Source organism: Phodopus roborovskii, unplaced genomic scaffold (genome assembly GCF_943737965.1).
Source record: "Phodopus roborovskii unplaced genomic scaffold, PHOROB, whole genome shotgun sequence".
NCBI classification, from domain to species: domain Eukaryota; kingdom Metazoa; phylum Chordata; class Mammalia; order Rodentia; family Cricetidae; genus Phodopus; species Phodopus roborovskii.
In genome coordinates this window covers 6,293,564-6,315,001 of record NW_026126651.1, presented here as the reverse complement: position 1 = coordinate 6,315,001, position 21,438 = coordinate 6,293,564, and the positions used below count along the sequence as shown (strand labels likewise).

The 21,438-nt window shown below is 40.4% G+C and overlaps 1 protein-coding gene across 1 annotated transcript; it reads right to left on the bottom strand.

The window, feature by feature from the left end:
• Positions 1–2,117: 2,117 nt before the first annotated feature.
• On the bottom strand, positions 2,118–3,214 carry LOC127213736 (mas-related G-protein coupled receptor member X2-like). The gene is given in 2 exon segments (XM_051174201.1): positions 2,118–2,262; positions 2,265–3,214. Coding segments are annotated over 2 exon segments (924 nt in total). The 5' UTR covers positions 3,150–3,214; the 3' UTR covers positions 2,118–2,223.
• Between the last annotated feature and the right edge of the window lie 18,224 nt (positions 3,215–21,438).

Below are 21,438 nucleotides of genomic sequence, written 5' to 3'. Positions count from 1 at the left end.
TGTACTTACCAAACCCTTAATTACAATGTCATTTATTCATATTTTAATATTGGCCTTTGATTGTCTATAGAAGCTTGCCAAAATATTTCCTTTGTGGTTTCTCCTGAAATTTTTGCATTATCTTCTAAAGTTGTTCTATCCTCTGTAGCAGTATTTTTTTTAAGAATAGGCATTAGGTCCTTTAATTATTATGTGGAGGAGTTCTCCCATGGTGACAGATAATGACTGAACAAAAATTGGCATAGGGAGCACCTCCCAATGTGATCCCAATGGCAAAGTGCTACCCTGTCTGTCCCTTGTTGATTTGCATTTATTTGCTATGCCTTCTGCATACTGTAGAAGGCAGGGCCCTTTCATTTGGATTATTCCTAGAAAAAAAAAAACATTGTTTCTGGGAAAATTCTGTGTAAATCCCTTTTTAGGTGACCTCATTTACCACAATTAAAACATCTGACATCTTGATTTTTCTTCAAGTCTTTGGAAGTCACCTCTCCTATCCAAGTATCACCATGGTTATGAGAGTCAATATTAACTGTTTCAGATCCATTCTTCCATGGGTGCTGATCTTGCCTTTAAAGCCAAATTACCTTTTGCATTATGATTTAGCATTTTCGAAAGCCAAAGATTCAATTATTATTTGTTTAGCCTCTGGTTTAGGTATCGTTCTATTTATAGCTGAAGTTGAAGTTTGTAAAAAATCAGTGACGTTTTATTTTGGGTTCTGTATAACTTTCATAAATGACTTAGTTCTTTTTTCCAACTTCTTCAACTTCGGAACAAGTATTCAAAGATGCTGTAGGGCATAGAGCCAAGATGTGTTCATCACGTACAGACTGTCTTCATACATCAGCATTATTGAGTTCTCCCAGAAGCTGGTCTTGAGAAATTTCAATACCTCTAGCCTTACTGTATTATTCAATGGTCCCAAACTCATCTCTCTTCCAGATCTTCCACTGTAAATGTAGGATAATTCTGTTACTAGTTGTCCATGAATTTAACATCTGCCTCAAAAAAAGTTGAATGCGTACCTTAAGAGACTATCACTTCCTTAAATCTCCTCAAATCTACCATTTCCACAGGAATCCAGTGATCTCTACCATACCCTTGTGGGTATTTGTTATTTGACAGTTTTCCCTGTATAATGACTAGATAAATTAAGGTTGGGGCTTTGTTTTGTTTTGTTTTCTTGGTGATCTTGAGCTGTTCTTCTCTAATTTCATAATATAATAGTGGGGATAGTTCTCCTTTAACTTCCTCTCTCTCTCTCTCTCTCTCTCTCTCTCTCTCTCTCTCTCTCTGTGTGTGTGTGTGTGTATGTATGTGTGAATATCTCTATTACCTGTTTTAATAAGTTTTTCTAAGACTTGTAACTTATTAGTCAGAATTGCATTGTTTTCTTTAGTAAGCTTTTGTAAGGACTGTATCTTATCAATTTCTCACATTTGCCACTGCTGTCAACCAACTATTTTAGCGATAAATCAAGAATTAAAAACTGATAATGATTGTAATTGACATTCTGTAAATCCCAAGTAAGTTAATTATCCCCTCATTTAATTGTTCCATCTTCAAACCATCCACCATGGAATCATATAGAGACCAACTCCCTCCATCATAAATTTACTTCCCTTTATAACATGAGAAAAAACCCTCTCTTTCCTTTTTTTTTTTTAAACTAAGTTCCCCCTTCAGGAATTCCAACTTGTCTAACCAAAGTTGCTGATGATGACAATGAAGCATAAGGCTTTATTTGTCAGAACACAATCAAACTATCACAATTTCTCTTAAGAATATAATTTGTTTAGTTAGGAATTTATGTAAGAAAGACAATCTTTCATATTTTCTCAAAAACTTACAGATTTTAATAAGGGCTTAGATTATAAGATGTATTTATTTAACACTTAAATCATGAAGAAAAATGTTGTTTTTAAAAAGAAAACATTTTCAAAATATAACATGGTTTTAACCACTATTATGTTCAGTGACCAAAGAGATGTAGCTCTTTACTGCATCTTCTGCTGAAGGATGGATTTGTCAATAGTGATCAGCAGCTCCCTTGAACACCAGAAGTCCAACAAGTTACACCAAAAGGAGATGATGAAGCTCTGAGTAAGACAGTCAGTATTTGTATAACAAGTTCAGTATTGATCAGCTTTTACTAAGCAAGGTTATGAAAAAATGCCACAAACTAAGAAGAACAAAGTTATTTCTTAAAGCTACTTCTGCCTAATCAAAGCAGCTCTGAGTCGCTGTCCAACTGTTTTCCTTTCTCTAGCTCTTCCTGAAGAAGCATCCTCTCCACATCCTTCTTTTTCAGGAGTGTCCTGCATGGCTCTCTGCAGAAGCAGCTTGAGACTGTTCCTCTGGAATCTACGATGCCTAATACAACCCACAATGAAATAAACGATAGGATTGGCACAACTGTTGAAACAGGACAGAAATATTGTCCCTGGATAAAAATAACAAGGCGCAAGATATTTAAAATTCTCAATCCATGATAAGAGGAACCAGTAGATGCCATAAGGCAGACCAAAGAGCAGGAAAACCAGCACTGTGCACACAATGGTCACATATAGCTTGGTCACAGGAATCCTGTGTGAGCCACAGAAGATAGTAAACACTAACGCCAGACTGGATCCCAAGAGGACTACAAACAAAACAATTAACCATGCTGCAGTGATGAAATCAAATGACTGACACCAACCAGGGCCAAGACTATCAAATATGAGACCACATTCCTTCCCTTCCAGGATGCTCAGCAGCAGTGACAAGACCCAAAGCAGAGTACACATGACAGCTGACATGTGCCTTGGGCGTTGGCAGCGATACCAGATGGGCCACATGACAGACAGGCAGCGTTCAAAGCTAATGACACTGAGCATGCTCAGGCCACAAAGATAAGTAAAGTTTAACAGAACAAAATAAAACAGAGGAGTGGTAATGATATTGGGGTAGAAGGTGTCCAAGATAATATGAATACAATGTACAATTTGAAAACACGTGCAGAGAAAGTCAGCACCAGCCAGGTTGAGGATGTAGACAGAGAAGACGTTCCTCTGTACATGGAAGCCCAGAAGCCACAGCACTATGGCGTTTCCAACGAGTCCAATGAGTCCAATGATGAGGGAAAGCCAAATCATAGTATAGGACATGATGTGACAAAATGAAAATTCAGTGTTGTTTCTTCCATTCACTACTATGATGTCAATCTCCCAGTCTGGGGTATTTGGGTTCACTCTTATATCTCTAACAACAAAAGTGTGGCTGTAAAAAAAAGAAGATAATGAGCACATACCGTAATAAAAAATCTTTTATTCTTAGCAAATTTTGCCGTGTGATTGACCTTGTTCATAAAGAGAAGAAATGCAGTTGTAGAGTCTGAGTAATTTATCAAGACAAATATATATGGAGCTTTAACTAAATCTAGTTAGTATTTCTTTCAGCTGTCTAAGAAATCATACTTTACTGACATGAAGGTAGTTGGTGGCCCTAATATAGACACTCTGTCTTTGGCTGTGTCAGAAGGAAATAGAACCTTGAACCCAACTATTATTTTCTGTCATTAGACTGGTTCTTCTCTGGTTCAGGAACTTGCAAGCCAGGAGCATGACTAACAGCTGCTCTCAATCCTGTCAAGGGGAAAGCTGGCAACTGGGGAAATAGGAAAATCATGAATGAGAGTAATGAAGGAAAAGGCAAGTCATGCGTAGACTAGTATGAACAGGTCTGGACCTACATGCTAATGTGATCCAGTCTCTGTTTCAGATTTGAAACTAGAAAATAGGAAAAGGCTTTGAGGACATTAAGCACATTTCTGTTGGCTGTTGCTGCATCACAAGTGTCCCTCTTTCTATAGAAGCACAGTGAGTAGGTGGGAATTTTTTATTACAAAAATGAATAAATGAACCATAAACCCAACCACAGATGCAAATTTGGAACAAATGGTTTTTGCAAATATTTTAGAGTGATTTTTATTCCATAAAATGTATGGAAAATGAAGAAAATATCATTACTGATGACTCTGTCATTGGGAAATTCTAGTGTGTTTGAAAGAGTGGCAAATGGTGAAGATATGGCTAAGAATGGCCTTTATCATTTTCCAATCTGGCAATGTCCAATTATTGGCTGCAACAAGAACTTAAAACAGTGGCTCTCAACATATATGTTGTGACTCTTTTGGGTAAATTTGTAACAATGAAAATATATCCTGCTTATCAGATATTTGCATTCCATTTCATAACAGCAGCAAACTTATAAAATAGCAATTAAAATAATTTTATGATTGTGGGGTCACTACAAAATGAAGAACTGTACTAAAGAGTCACAGCATTAGGACTGTTGGAAAATGCTGGCTTTGAAGAATTAGCCATAGGATTCTGAAATGAATTGAAATTCTAACATTCTTGAAGAGTTGGAAATTTATTATGGGGAAATAGATAAGAGAAGTGGAAACTGTTCTAAATAAAGGACATTATGACATATAAACATCTACAGAGATTAAAGACAGATGATGGTCGATAGAAGGGTAATAAGAACTGTTCTACCACCCACATTAGCTTACTTGTGGAATACCAGCACTCTAAAGGCTAGGGCAGGAAACCCTCCATAAGTTCAAGGAAGTCTGAGATACATAGTGAGTCCATAAAAGTCTGTACTGTAGGAGAAAGCAAGAAAGCATAAAAAAAGATCTGAGACTCAATATAAAGACCCAACACTATAAATACTGGAATGAGATACAGACTAAAGCATAGAAGAGTAATTTCATGAACTAGATCATGGGTTTTTCCTGATCTACAGGAGAATATGGATTTCGAAACAGTGGAGGTATTCCAAATGGACATGACAAGAAATGAACCCATATACAGCAAACTGTATTGAGAAATATCAAGGATAGGTGACACAAAAAGAATGCTCACATTAAGAGATGAAGGAACAGATGCCATGCTATTTGCAAAATAAAACTTGTCAAAAAAAATGTTAGATTTCTAAAACTGGGAGACCATGGAAAGATGTGTTCCACATCCTGAGAGCAATCAACTGCCAATCAGGCTGCATTCTCTTCCTGGTATGAAGCCTTAAACACTTCTCTCTTGTCTGTTGTTATGTTACAAACAAAACAAGTGATGCATCTGGGAAACAGTCAAGTAGGGAAGGAGGAGGGAGTTGAAAGAGATGAGATGGAGGTAAGAGAGGAGAAGGTAATTGGAGTCCATTGCATATAGAAATCAAATGATCAAATAACAAAATTAATCAAGGAATGAAGTTAGTTGTATTCCTAGGGCAGCACAACTGTACCTACATCCACAGTAACACCTAGCTCTTGGTTCAGATGATTATCACTGTTGATACTTCTCTTCACTCCATGTGCTACTCTTGGGTTTGAGTTGGGCTTAACACCTTGGGCAATATATATATATATATATATATATATATATATATATATATATATATGAGAAATTATACTTACCTCTGTTCTTCTCAGTCACTCATTTTTAGACCTCCTTTTTCCAAACTGATGCACAAATACAAAGGAATAAAAAATGCATTGTAGGAAACACAGGTGACTGAGTACTGACAGAACTGTGCTTTTAGAAAGTTTGCCTATACCCATGTGCTTGCTAAGTCAAAGAGTGTGGAAGACTTCTCACAATAACACAACATTTGAATAGTTGAGCTGACAGCAGAATGAGGAGAAATTACAAGAAGTGGGCACTGCTTAGACACATAGGATTCCAATCTCCCAAAATCAAGTCTGCCAGTCCACACTACTAAAGAATGACTTTGTACCTCCTGTGTCTTCAGGAAAACCTGAGACTCTTTGGATTCTCCAGCTCAAGGTGTAGTTATATTGTTACAGACTAAGAATAGTAGGTAACAACTTTGGGGAAAGGGTCTCAAAAGCCTCTTACCTTTCCTCCATTTTTTATGGGAGATGGTAAGCTGGTCTTGGCAAAGTGAAGGGTTCCCTGAGTCAGCCGTCAACATGGAACACTTCTGTAGTCTGGAGAATGATATAAGACCAGTGCTTGAGGAAGGCTAATCATGATGGCAGAAAGAACTGTGGTTTTCTATACTTGCATCTGCTGGCATATCAGCATCACCCCTTTGAGTCATGCTCTTCACGAGACTGTTCTTGAAAGTTGGCCTGGCTCCTATCTCTCATCTTCTAGTCATGCCAACCACTGTGACACCTCTATCCTGCTAGTTTCAGTTAAAAGAACCAACCTATTAAGTTAGTCTAGTTATCCATCTTTCCCCCAAGGACTACCAAGTTCTGGAATTGTAGGCAGGTTTCTAGACAGCATCAATGTGGGTAGTAGGGATTTGAATGTAGGTCATCACAATGCAGGCCAATCACTTTACCCACTGAGCCATCTCCCAGGGCTATCTAACAATATTTTTATAAAGGAGGAAATCCACTTCACCCAAATATTTAATGCTAATTATTTGATTTTTTTTTAAAGCAAAAGGATTATTCACTTGGTTTGCATGCTTGTGTGTTAGGATTATTGGTTGGCTGGTTGCCTTCATAACAAGGAAGCAGTAGAATATGAATTACAGGAGGATTTTTATTATCTCCAGCTTCAGCTTTTACATTCCATATGGTAAAGAAGTTAAATTCTCATTTGACAATTCAATGCATATTAAGCGTCAACTTAAATTCATGTACTGCATTTACTATAACAATGTAAATTATTTCTATCCCCATGTGATGTTTTAGTAGATTTTTCCCCCTAAGTATAGCCATGACAGAACTATGCGAACTTTATAATGTCTTTGGTTGTGGTATCACTTCTTCCTGATTTTTGTTAAAGGGATATGAAATAAAATGTGAGAATATGATACATGTGATGTAAAACTGTGAACTGGTGGCATATATGTAAAATCTTATAAGTACTTGAAAGAAATGACACTTAAGGATAACCTGCCCCTAAATGGGAAGGTGAAAATTTCTTGGAGTAACTTGACATGAATCGTAGTCTATGACCTTTTAGAATTTTTTGATGCTAAACGAATTGACATCTCTAAGCACATATCAATCAAATTTTAGTTATGAAAAGTGCATCAGTGCTTTTTAAATCACCAAGTTCACTTATTCATCCAATATTTATTATCTGGAGGTGTAGTGCAAGGCCTGCCAACAGTCAAGGAGATTATGCTTTGTGGAGACAGATAGAAATGAAATCTATAATTTTAATGGAAGAGAGAACGGAATACATGAAAAGAAATGCATTAGAAAGGGATGGTCACTCTGTGTGTATTAAGTCCTTTGGGCTAAGGAAACTGGAAGCTTATGTATTGCTTTCAGCATTTTGTAGCACAGGAGAAGGGAGACCAACAATGGGGACAATTCAAGATCCACGAGTTTTTGATACTCGTACAGGGATGAGGCAATTCTAGGAACATTGAAACCACATTTGATTAATAGAACCTGTCATGTTTAATTCTCAAGAGGATGCTTGTTAACTCAACTATTATGAGATCAAGGACCCAGGAGGAGAAAAGTTAAGGAAACTCTCCAAATTGATAAGGGCAACGTCTCTCAAAGCATATGTTCACCCAAAGCAGAGCGTTTATCACTGCTCCACTGCTTTCCTATCTCCCCCGGGTTCCTTAAGAAGACCAGCTCCATAGTAACTCTCCAGAACAGTGTCCTACAAGGGCCTCTAGAGAATCAACTAGAAATTCTATCACAGATGAGGTGATGACATAGAGTTAGGAGTCAATGCAGAAATAGCTGACACTGTTGTTCCATCTGCTGAGAGAAAAGAATAGAATCATTGGGCATGAAGAACAGCCAAAGAATGTGTTGTTATCAGTCTACACCTAGAAGAGTAGGGAACAACAGACACATGAAAGCAGTTTACAGATGAGGAAGAGCAGCACCATGAGCATGAGGGTCACATAAAGCCTTGTCAAGCATATCTTTCTGGTACCTCAAAGGTCCTGAGGAGTAAAGACAGGCAAATCCCAGAGGATTAACAATAAAATAATCATCCAAAGGCCTGTGGTGAAATAAAATTTGATAGATGCAATTCATGACCAACTATTTTAAGTATCTAGCTAGCTATATCAGTCTCTTACAGGATGCTAAACAGTAGAGATATAATCCTGAGCAGGGTAAAAGCTACCTGACTAATGTTTTACATAGAATTAGTGATCCCAGATTGGAGAAAGACAAACAGGCAAGTCTCAGAAGCAATGACACTGAGCATGATCAGGCCTGTAGTGTAGGGAAAGGGAGGCACAGAAGTAATGAATCTAGAGATGAAGACAGTATGATATACAAGGTGATGGTGAATTTATAACACAACACCAGATGAGGTGGAAGTCAGCCCAGAAAAGTTTGCCATCTTTAGACAGAGACAACATCCTTGCCTACACAGAAGCCCAGTAGCAGAGGACAGTCAATTTCCTGCCAGCCTTACTAAGGTACTGGTGGTCAACAAATTGATTATGGGAATCTCATCATCCTAATCTCTCTATACTTTGACAGAATCCTCTAATGACAATTGAACATTGAGGACTCCCAATGCTCTAACCCAATGACCTCAGCTTATTGTGTCTTTAAATCAGGACAAAGGTCTGAGTAGGCTAAACTCTGGCCACATTTCTACTTCTGTCCTAGAAAAGGAGAGGAAAAACTATAACTCTCAATCAAAATGCATGACCGCTTTTAGTGACTAGGTAAGTCTATCCGAGATATAATAAGGAAATCATAATGGGCATGTGAAGGCAATGTCACTTCTTGCTAAGACAGATGTAAAGATAATTATAATTTAGAATACAAAATGGATATGGATACATGAAGACTTTGTTAATATACTGTGTGTTGCAGGAGCCGATTTCCATGTATAGGTAAGAGTGAATAGTCATAAAACACAGACTCAACAAATGAATAATGGATGGAAGGCAGGGCATAATGAATGCGGGAGGGAAAGGAAAAAGGAAGGAAGGAAGGAAAGAAGGGAGAAGAGAAGGTCTTATCTTTGTGCATGGATGTGGATCATTTGGGTATATGTCTAAGAGGGGGATTGCCTGGTCCTGTGGTAGACTGATTCCTGTTTTCCTGAGGAACCACCATGCTGATCTCCAAAATGGCTGTAGAGTTTGCACTCCCACCAGCAGTGGAGGAGTGTTCCCCTTTCTCCACATCCTCTCCAGCATGAGCTCTCATTGCTGTTTCTAATTTAGCCATTCTGATAGGAGTAAGATGGTATCTCATAGTTGTTTTGATTTGCATTTCCCTGATGGCTAAGGATATTGAGCATTTTCTTAAGTGTGTGTGTGTTTTCATCAATTTTGGATTCTTCTGTTGAGAATTCTCTATTCAGTTCTTTACCCCACTTTTTAATAGTGGTGTCATGCTTGTCTTTCTCTTGTTGCATGTTTTCTTGTATTGCTGTCTTCCCATCGCTTCTTCCATGACTACCATGACTCTTCAGGTCAGCCTGTATTTTCCACACTGAGCATGTCTGAGTCCTTGGCAATTAGACTGACTTGCTGAATATCCCCTTTTGGTTCTTGTTCTTTGCATCACCTTGCTGACAGAGAGGTCACAAAAGTAAATGCAGATCTCATCCCCTCCCCATGGTTTCTCCTGCTCCTTTCCTTCTTCCCTTTTTATTATCTCAAATCAAGATTTGCCCTAGGAAAGCAAACGATTGCTTTTCTCTGGCTTTCATGTGGCTTCCTATGTTTTTACCTTCTACCTTATAATTCTGAACATTAAATAAAAGGATGTCATAGAAACAAAAAGGAAAGGAAGGAAGGAAGAAAGGAAGGGAGGGAGGAAGGAAGGAAGATCAGGAGAGGGCGGCCTCAAGGTGGTACCATGTGGATAGGCAGGCCCAGTGTGCTCAGAGCAAACCCAGGAAGTTCCACGGAGGCTGCGGATTGTTGCATCCACACTGTGGCCCAGTACTCAACTCTGGCAGAGCAGAAGGCAATGGGATCCAAAGATCATTTGATGTGGCCTCTAGGTGGTCCTGGGTGAATAACTGGGTCCAGTGTGCTCAGAGCAGACCCAGGATGTTCAGGGAGTTGGAAGGGCTGTTGAACCTGTACTCTGGCCCAGTGCTCACCCAGAGCAGAACTCCCAGCAGGACAAAATAAAAGTGAGACCATGGCTTTTCAATTAGCCATTTCAGCCTAGTAGGTTCCAAGGAGCTAAGTAACTAGATACAATGATTTCCCTTCTTCCAGAATGTGAAATCTGTCAATATTTCAGCAGCAAGTGGCAGTTGATAAAAAGCATCTTCTCTATCCAAATCTGACTGTTCAGTGAGTCCAATTTGTGTAAGTCTAGTGTCAGTACATACAATTGCTGTGAGTTTATGATTGGCATCACCATGCCATGCTTATGTAATTGCATTTGAATGCTCTTATCCCTGTCTTCAGTTCTTACATTAGTTCAGCCTCCTCTTTTGTAGTATTCTAAGAGCCTTATGGGGTAGGGCAAATGCCTTATTTGGGTGCTGACCCATGCTTTGTCCTTTATCCTGAATTCCCCTCCATTCACTGCAAAGAGAGACTTCTCAGATAAAGACCTGTAGCATCTGAGTTGGTAAGCATCAATATTTGAAGGTGTTTTGATAACATTAAAGGAGATAACAAACAGTAGTAGGTTTCTACAAAGGGACCAAGATCTCCTCCATCGTGGATACCTGCCTTTATTCACAGTACTATGCATAGATTTCTATTTTGGAAAGACCTCAAATCCAACCAGGGAGGGAGCAGTTGGTTACTCACATAACAGCCATGTCATTATTGCGCCAACAGGCGCGTCTTGCGTGGCAGTTTGGGATTATATCCCATAGAGTTCATGGCTGGGTAAGAGAAGCACTCCTCATGTTTCCTTCAGTGCAAAACTCTTGTTATGTGAGGAGTTCCGTGTGTTTTCAGATGTGGTTAATATTGGTCATGAGCATGTCATCCAAGCATTGAGAAGCAGTGCATGGTGCTAGTGAGATTTAACACCATCCTTTATGAATGTGTTTAGGGATGAACTGTATTTCTGTGCGGTAGAGGATTTTAAAGTGATTTAAAGCAATGGCGCAGCTGATCTGTGAAGGTGAGGCAAGGTAGTGTCAGGGGCAAATCTTAAAGGATTTTCAGTATGGTCTTAAAAGCCAGCCCATTGCTTCCCCGAGGTGAACCGGGGGACATGTTCCTGCCAATTTAAACACTGGGGAGGAGAATTCATTAAGGGAATTAATGGAAATGAAAAATATGGGCTTATCAGCATGCTGAAAAAGATTGTTAGTGACCAGATAATCATTCAATAGAAACAAGAGTTCAGCCTTGTTGAGTATAATAAGCATTTAAATGTGTATATTTGAAGTTAAATGAATGCTTGCCAGAGCCCAGGAGGAGGATAGTGTTAATATCCTCACTTTACTGGTAAGGGGAATGGGTTGAAGATATGTTCCATAAACTTGTTTCAAGGGGGTTGTGCCGCTTTCTTAGTCCTACAGATCCAGTATCCAGGTATCTTGGCCAACTACACATGGAGGGGATGACATCAAGAAGAAACGAGTGAGTCAAACCCAAAGCATGAGTTTTTGCAGCAAATTTCTGAAATCAAGGAAGAGGATACAAGCAAATGAGTGGAGCAATGTAAATAGGGCCAAATGATGTGAGCAGCTAGATGCATGTGCTCTTTCTTTCTTCAGAAAAGACAACTGTCAGTCATCCACACCGCTGAGGGCTAACCTGGCAAACAGAATCTAAGGGGAAAGAAGTTGCACACTCTTTGAGAAGAAGCATCCATCACATCTTCCTCCAGTCCCACACTGTGGCTGGCTAATGAGTTGAAGGAAAGCCACAAGGTCGCTTCTCCTCTCTCATGCTAACTTTGTCATTTCATTTCCTACAGGGAATGCACTTTGAGTTTCTATTTATGAATGTGGTTTTGCTCATGTCCCTTTCATCAAGCTCAATGTCCTATAAACCCTAGACTTGTCTGGTGTTTGTGGCTGTAACCACAGCCTCCAGCCCTTGTATATTAGAGAATCTGAGGCTTAAGCCTACAGTGCTGTTGCTAACATCACAAGGTCCAGAGTAGGTTCAATAATAGCTTCAGTCACTTGGATGCATGTGCTAAATTTACCCATTATACAGCTATGAGAAATGTTACCTTCACATGTGCATTGAAGGGGACTGTCAACTAAAGGGTTATAGACCCTCCCAATTTTCCTTTGTCTTAGTTTGGGTTTTTATTGCTGTGAGAAGACGCCATGACCATGGCAACTCTTACAAATGAAACATTTAATTGTGGTGACTTGCTTGCCATTTTGGTGGTTCCGTCCATTATCATCATGGTGAGGACATGGTGACGTGCAGGCGGACACGGTGCTGGAGCTGAGAGGGCTACATCTTGTAGGCAACAAAAGGTTGATTGACTGTCACACTGAGGGAAGCTTAAGCAAAAAGACCTTAAAACCCGCCCCCACAGTGACACAGTTCCTCCACCAAGGCCTCACTTCCTAATAATATCCCCCTCTTTAGGGGCCGTTTTCTTTGAAACCACCACACAACTCAAAAAAAAAAATCTGTCTTCTTCTGCAACAACATAGTTATTCTCAAAGTTTAATCTCTGGAAAATGAACACACTTCTCCGGCTGTCTTTATACTAGATAGCAGCATGTGGCTTAATGCTTACAGAGTTAGATAGAGGTTTTTGCAAATATCTCCAAGGTCCTGTCACTGCATGAGGGATCACAGGTTTCTCTTCCTCAAACAAGAATGCTGATGCATTTCAGAGTCAGAGAGATGAGACAAGGCCTACCAAACTTCCTTTCTTGTTTCAGGCACTTTTCATATGCATAGAAACATATCCCGTCATTTAATTAATTTAAAACACAAATACTTATGCACTCCCATTTTCATTCACTTCCTTCATTACCGCAGGTAGCTGTAGTGGCGAACAGATCATTCCACAGGATTGACACTTAACTTAGGACGCAGTCACAGTAGCAGAAGATGATAGGAAAGGCCAGTTTGTCAAATAGGGATGGAGGCCCAGAAAGACGCAAAATACTTCCGTTTTCCATCAGTACCCTATATTATCTCTTCACACCCTTGTGTTTCCTAGGAAAAGGCATCACTGTGCCTTGGCAATGGATTCTCAGCCAGGCTGATGTCTTATTTTACAAAGGTACAGCCACACACTGATAGTAGTCAGGAAGAGAAAAAAAAATGGTGTTCTATTTGTTGCTCTCTCTCTCTCTCTCTCTCTCTCTCTCTCTCTCTCTCTCTCTCTCTGTGTGTGTGTGTGTGTGTGTGTGTGTGTGTGTGTGTGTTGGGATGTGACTTGACAGTGCCATTCAATCCCTGCCTGAGTAAGGCAACACTAACTTCCCCGTGGCATGTTCCCGCAAGCACAGGTACCTACAGCCATTCTGAGTTCTTACAGCTTCTCTGTATCCATCAGCCCTGGTAATAGTAATGCTTCTCTGCTAAAATAAGTCACACGTTTGTCTCAGCCCCGCCCCCAACACTTGGTAAATAGTCTGCATTGAAGATATCCTAGTTACCCTTTTATTTCCTGCCTTCTGTTTCAGGGGGAGGGTGTGATTACAAATATGAGGCATATAATGGAAAATAGCCATGAATAACAAGAAAGTCAAAAAAAAAGCCTAAGGATAGTAAAACAGTTTGGAATTTGGGCTTTGGTGACCTCATCTCTCTCCCTAAAACCAGGACTAGAAAATCAGACTTGGCCAGATTACAAGTGGACAGCTATCACATGTGTGGCTGGAAGAAATGGAGAAATTCATTTAAGCCTCCTGGCTGGAAGTGAAGAACAGACAGGAGTTCACAGAAGGAGAGAAGAGGCAGATGTGGGGACTGGAGGAGGTAGGAGATAAAAAAGAAACCATGTCATGAGCACATGCAGGGCATTATCACCGTTCATGGTGCCCAGAGCATCACATGGCATCAGCTCCTCACTGAGTCAGAACATCTTTCCTGTCACAGGACAACACACTTCTTCTATAAGGCTGTCCCCTCTCAGAAGACAGAAGTCCATTTTAAGGTCAAGTTCCTCCTGACTGAAACACTCTTCTACAGGAAGGAAGGAGGCTACAGAGGCTCTGACCAGTGCTGGCTGACTGGGAAAGACTGAAATTTTTTCCCATTTAAAATTTTTTTATTTCATTTTATATTCCAATTGCTCCCTCCCATCACTCCTCCTGACCCCCTAGCCATCTTCCAACCTTCCCATCTACCCCCCTAGCCCACCCAAAGTCCATTCCTCCTCATGGGTAAGGGCTCCCATGAGCAGTCAACATAGTCTGGCACAAAAGTTGGGGCAGACCCAGTCCCCTCTCCCAGGCTTTAAGGTTGAGCCTGGCATCCCACTAAGGGAAGTGGGCTCCACAAGCTGGCTCATGTACCAGGTTTGTGTCCTGGTCCTATTGCCAGGGGCCCCTCAGCTATTCCAAGCATCACAACTGTCTCCTACAAATGGCCGGCCTAGTTTGGTCCTCTGGATTCTCCACAGTTGTAAGTCTAGTGTTCATGAGTTTCCACGAGCTTGGTTCAGATAAGACCCTAAAATTAGCATGTCCTACTGCCTTAAGGTCATGCAGAGAGCTTTTGGGAATTCTCATCCATGTTGGGGTGTCCTTTTTTGGGTGCAGCTGTCTCTGAGTCATTCATGTTCCTGTAAGTAATCCTTCATCCACACTCCCCAGTTACAAATCCCTCATTCATACTCTGGTGAGATACTCGGGTAAACTAAATGGTTCACCAAGGTGAATGTTGGGAGAACAGTTAATTTTTTCTTTTCATGGGTTTTGTTGGGTTTACATTTCCCCTGCAAAGTCACACAGACTCTTGTCTTAGTTAGAGTTTCTATAGTTGTGGAGAGACACCATGATCTTGGTAACTCTTACAATTGAAAACGTGACTTTGGGGAGGTTCGCTGACAGTTTCAGAGGTTCAGTTCATTATCATCACGGCAGGGAGCATGGTGCCATGCAGGCAGACGTGGTGCTGGCTACATCTTGGCTTGCAGGAAATGGGAAAGAGGCACTGGGCGTGGCTTGGGCATAAATGAGGTCCCAAAACCCACACTTCCTCCAACAAGGCCATACCTACTCCAACAAAGCCACACCTTCAAATAGTACCATTCTCTTTAGATTATAGGGCTCAATTACATTCAATCTATTGCACTTGGTGACTAACACAGCCAACAGTTTCAAGATGAATTTGAGAGGAAGATGCCTGGTCCCTACATTGAAGAACTAAATGCATCTGGTATTCTAAACTAAATGCATCTGGCCCCTAATCCTCTAGGGTTCACTATGTAAACACTCTATAGGTTTAGATGCCTTAAATGCTTCCTCTCCAGATGCTGGAGCTTCTAGGGAAGAAGGCAGGAACATGAGTCTCCAGAATATACTAAAGAAGTAAGTCCCTGGGAGGGATGACTTATCTTTTCTTATCACAGTCTGTGTCCTGTCTTTCATTCTACAACCTCCACTCATCTGCTCTGTGCTCTCACTTACATATCGTCTGTTCAGGTACAAGGTACCAAACAAGCATCGACCAAAGCGTCAAAACAAAGATATAAGTAAGTCATTCCTCTCTAGTATTTCTGCAAAATATTTCATCACAATGACGCACCAACTAATCCAGCACATTTACTGATCAGCATATGCTGAATTACATTTGCAGTGTAATGAGCTAAATTATTGTGGTGAATAATCTCTCTAAAGAATTGTTGAATATTCTTTATTGTTTTTTTCCCCTTAGGTGTTTACAAGTCTTTTTTTCCCCAAAGATATTTATCTATAGTATTTCACGGGAAACATATGTACAGAATGACATCTCCCATCATTGAGTTCCAACTAACATTTAAAGAGGAACAGACATGATTCCATGCCAACAGCCTTATACCTAATACGGCATCTCTGTGGTATTTGGGGCTGGCGCAGCACTGGGACCAGGCCAGCAGGAAAACCTACTCGTAACAACTCCCCAGTGAACTGCGTGGTTCAGGGCTTTTCTTACACTAAGGATTTCATTGTGGACTCAGTATCGCTGTTTTTCTTAAAACTTCATTTCTTATGTAATTCTCTCTGTGTGTACCTGTGTCTGTGTGGTGGTAGAGTATTTGCTTGGGGAGACCACAGCATTGGGTCCCTCTAGCTGTAGCTACAGGTGGTTGTGAGGTACCGAGTATGGATGTTAGGACAAAACTCATCCCTCTGCAGTGCAGTGTTGCTTCTAGCTGCTGAATCTCATCTCCAACTTCATCATCTTTGCGTCTCCATGAATGTATCTTGGTGAGGGGTGATGAATCCGTGCTGGTCCTTTTATATTAAGTGGCCAGTATTTTTTGCATCTATACTCTCATGACAATCTCTAATGATTTTTTTTCAATCCATAACATCAGTGCTAGACTCTTTCACCAATGACATTGCTTATATGATTACTATATTTCTTTTTTCTAAATTAGCATGGATGGAAGATTTTGATTTAGTTTCTCTTTTCTAAGAAGCCATTCTTGGTTTTGTTTATCAGTATTGTGTTTGAATCTTTCTTCACTTATGTCTTCTTTGATCTTTACCAGTTATTCCTTTCTACTAAGTTTGGTTTTGGTTTCCTCTCTTGTTTCTAGTTCCTTGAGATGTCAAGACTTTTTTCATTACTTACATACTTGTATAGATCATGGGATGCTGCACACATAAACAGTGTACCTGTGGGGTTAAAATCAAATTTGGGGTGTCAGTTCTGTCCTTAAACTGTGTGAATCTCAGAAATGGAACTCAGGTGTTCAGGGTCAGTAGAAGATATTCACACTGAAACCTGTTGATGTTTATGGCATGTTCACGGCCTTTGTGTCATTTTGGGGATGCAGAAAACCAACCTGCCAGTGGCCAAACCATCAATGAAAAATAAATCTTACTCCCTAGCAATTGTCCACTGCCAAGAGTAACTCACGTAGAGTTGTTATTTTTTTAGGAGACACTCTTATTCCATGATGGAGTGTTTTTAATTTTCTAAAATATCATAACTGAGTACTGTATTTTCGTATTTCTACCCCTTTCTACCACAAATCCTTGTATTCCCCCTATTCCCTTACTTTTTTGATAATAATTTTTTATTTAAATTTGAAACAAGATCGTTTTACATGTCATTCCAAGTTCCCTCACCCTTTCCTCCTCCACTGCTCCCCTCCAACCCCCTCCTCCCCATCCCATCCCCTATTTGCTCCCCAGAAAGTGTGAGGCCTTCCATGGGTGATCATTAAAGTCTGTCATATCATTTGGAGCAGGGCCTACGCCATCCCTCATGTATCTAGGATGAGAGAGTATTCCTCTATGTGGAATGGGCTCCCAAGTCCATTTGTGTAGTAGGGATAAATACTATTCACTACCAGAGGCCTCATAGATTGCCCAGTCCTCCTAAATAACACCCATGTTCAAGGGGTCTGGGTTGGTCCTATGCTGGTTTCCCAGCTTTCAGACTGAGGTCCATGAGCTCCCCCTTTTTCAGGTCAGCAGTTTCTGTGGGTTTCTCTAGCCAGGTCTTGACTCCATTGGTCATTGATCCTCCCTCTTTGCAACTGGATTCCAGAAGATCAGCTCAGTGTTTAGCTGTGGGTGTCTGCTTCTGCTCCCATGAGCTACTGGATGAAGGCTCTAGCATGGCAGATAAGATAGGCATCAATCTCATTATCAGGGAAGGACATTTAAGGTAGCTTCTCCACTAATGCTTAGATTGTTAGTTGAGGTCATCAAAGTAGATCAGTGAACATTTCCCTAATGCCAGATTTCTCTTTAAACCATAATGGCTCCCTCAATTATGGTATCTCTTTACTTGCTCTCTTCTGTTCTTTCCCTGACTCAATCTTCCTGATCCTTCATTCCCCCCTTCCACCTACACTTCCCCCCTCCCCTTCTGCTATGTCCCCCCCCCATGCTCCCAATTTTCTTGGGAGATCTTGTTCCTTTCCCTTCTCCAGGGAACCATGTATGTCTCTCTTAGGGTCCTCCTTGTTTCCTAGCTTTTCTGATGGTGTGGATTGTAGGCTGGTGATCCTTTGCTCATAGTCTAAATGAGTGAGTACATTCCATGCTTGTCTTTTTGAGACAAGGGTTACCTTACTCAGGACGATTACTTCTAGTTCCATGCATTCACCTGTGAATTTCAAGATTCCACTGCTTTTATTTCCCCACTGAGTAGTACTCCATTGTGTAAATGTACCACATTTTCTCCATCCATTCTTCAGCTGAAGAGCATTTCAGGTGCTTCCAGGCTCTGGATATTAGAAATAAAGCTGCTATGAACATAGTTGAACAGATGTCGTTGTTGTATTAATGTGCATCTTTGGGGTATATGCCTAAGAGTGGAATTACTGGATCTTGAGGTAGACTGATTCCCATTTTCCTAAGGGACCATCATACTGATCTCCAAAGTGGCTGTACGAGTTTGCACTCCCACCAGCAGTGGAGGAGTCTTGCCGATTTTCTACATCCTCTCCAGCACAAACTGTCTTTGATGCTTTTTATTTTAGCCATTCTGACAGGAGTAAGATGGTATCCTAAGAGGTTTTTGAATTTGCATTTCTCTGGTATCTAAGGAAGTTGGGCACCTTCTTAAGTGTATTTCAGCCATTTTGGATTCCTCTATTGAAAATTCTCTGTATAGTTCTCTACCTCACTTATTTTTGTTTTTGTTTTGTTTATATTTTTGAATACATTTTTATTATGCTCATCCTGGCACTAACATTTGTCTTATTTTTAGTTATAAACACACACACACATATCTTATTTTGCATATAAATCCCAGTTCCCTCTCCCTCTTTCCCATGCCCCCGACCCACCATCCTGTCCCATTCCCCACAGGGAGGGTGATGGATGACCTCCAGGAGGGAATCACCAAAATCTGTCAAGTCATTTGGAGTGGGGTTTAGGCCCTCCCTCCTGTCTCTAGGTTAAAGGAGTATCCCTCCATGGGGAATGTGCTCCCAAAGACATTTTGTGCACCAGGGATACATCCTGGTTCCACTGTCAGAGGTTCCTCAGACTGCCCAGGTCATCTAACTGACACCCATGTTCAGGGGGTCTAAGTCAGTACAATGCTGATTTCCCAGCTATCAATCTGGGGGTCCATGAGCTCCCCCTTGTTCAGGTCAGCTGTCTCTGTGGGATTCTATAGCCTGGTCTTGACCCCTTTGCTTATCACTCCTCCCTCTCTGCAACTGAATTAAAGAGTTTGGCTCAGTGTTTAGCTATGGGTGTCTGCTTCTGTTTCCATCAGCTACTAGATGAGATCTCTATGATGGTGGATAAGGTAGTTATCAATGTCATTATCAGGGAAAGGCATTTAAGGTAGCCTTTCCACTGTTGCTCAGTCTGCTAGTTGTGGGTCATCCTTGTAGGTCTCTGGACATTTCTCTAGAGTCAGTTTTCTCTTCAAACCTATAATGGCTCCCTCTTTTATGGTATCTTTTCTTTTCTCTCCTTTATTTGTCCCCTGACTCAATCTTCCTGGCCCCACATGTTCTCCTCTCCTCCCCTTCTCTTTCTCCTAACTCCCACTCCACTCACTGCCTCCCACTCCCAATATGCTCAGGAGATCTTGTTCCTTTCTTCTTCTGTGAGGAATCATGTATGAATCTCTTAGGTTCCTCCTTGTATCCTAGTTTCTCTGCTTGTGTGAATTATACATTGGTGATGTTTTCTCTATGTCTAAAATCCATACATGAGTGAGTACATACCATGTTCCTCTTTCTGTGACTGGGTTACCTCACTCAGGATGGTTTCCTCAAGTCCCATCCATTTGCCTGCAGATTTCAAGATTCCATCGTTTCTTCTCCACTCACTAGTATTCCATTGTGTAAATGTACCCCATCATCTTTACCATTCTTCAGATGAGGGGCATCTAGGTTGCTTCCAGGTTCTTGCTATTACAAATAATGCTGCTATGAACATAGTTGAACAGATGCTTTTGTTATGTGGTTGTGGATCATTTGTGTATATGCTTAAAGTGGAATTTCCAGGTCCTGTGGTAGACAGATTCTCATTTTCCTGAGAAAACAACATACTGATCTCCAAAATGGCTGTATGAGTTTGCACTCCCACCAGCAGTGGAGGAGTGTTCCCCTTTCTCCACATCCTCTCCAGCATAAGTTGTCATTGGTGTTTCTGATTTTAGCCATCCTGGTATCTCAGAGTTGTTCTGATTTGCATTTCCCTGATTACTAAGGATGTTGAGCACTTTTTGAAGTATATTTCAGCCATTTTGGATTCCTCTATTGAGAATTCTATATTTAGTTCTGTACCCCACTTTTTAATAGGGTTATTGGTGTTTTGGTGACTACCTTCTTGAATTCTTTGTATATTTTGGAGATCAGCCCTCTGCCAGATGTGGGGTTGGTGAACATCTTTTCCCAATCTGTGGGTTGCCATTTGGTCTTGTCGATTGGGTCCTTTGCCTTACAAAACCTTCTCAGTTTGAGGAGGTCCCATTTATTAATTGTTGATCTCAGTGTCTGTGTTACTGTTGTTATGTTTAGAAAGAAGTCTCTTGTATCAATTTGTTCAAGAGTGCCTCCATTTTCTCTTTATAAAAGATTCAGTGTGGCTGAATTTATGTAAGGTCTTTGATCAATTCAGACTAAAATGTTGTGCATGGAAATAGATTTGGATTTATCTGCAGTCTTCTATACACCATCATCCAGTTCTGCCAACACCATTTGTTAAAGATGCTTTTCTCCTTTCTATTGTATTATTTTAGCTGTTTTAAAACGTCAAAAATCAGGTGTTCTTAGGTGTGTGGGTTTATATCAGGATTTTCAATTCATGTGCCAATACCAAACTGTTTTCAGGACTATAACTCTGTAGTAGAACTTAAAGGCAGAGGTGTGTGATTCCTCCTGAAGTTCCTTTAATGTACAGGGTTGTTTTGGCTATTCTGGCTCTTTTCTTTTTCCACATAAAGTTGAGTATTATCCTTTCATGGTCAGTGAAGAATTGTGCTGGGATTTTGATGGGGATTGCATTGAACCTGTAGATTGAATTTGGCAAGATTGTCATTTTTACTATGTTTATCCTACATATCCAAGAGCATGGGAGATCTTTCCATTTTCTGGTATCTTCTTTAATTTCTTTTTTTGAAGACACAAAGTTCTTGATATATAGGTCTTTCACTTGTTTTGTTAGTGTTACCCCAATATATTTTATATTATTTATGGCTAATGTAAAGGGTGATGTTTCTCTGATTTCTTTCTCAACCCCTTTATCTTCTGTATATATTAGGGCTAGTGATTTTTTTAGTTAATCTTGTATCCTGCTAGTTTGCTGAAGGTGTTTATCAGCTATAGGAGGTCCCTGGTAGAGTTTTTCGGGTCACTTATGTAAACTATCATATCATCTTCAAGTAGCGACAGTTTGACTTCTTCCTTTCCAATTTGTATCCCCTTGT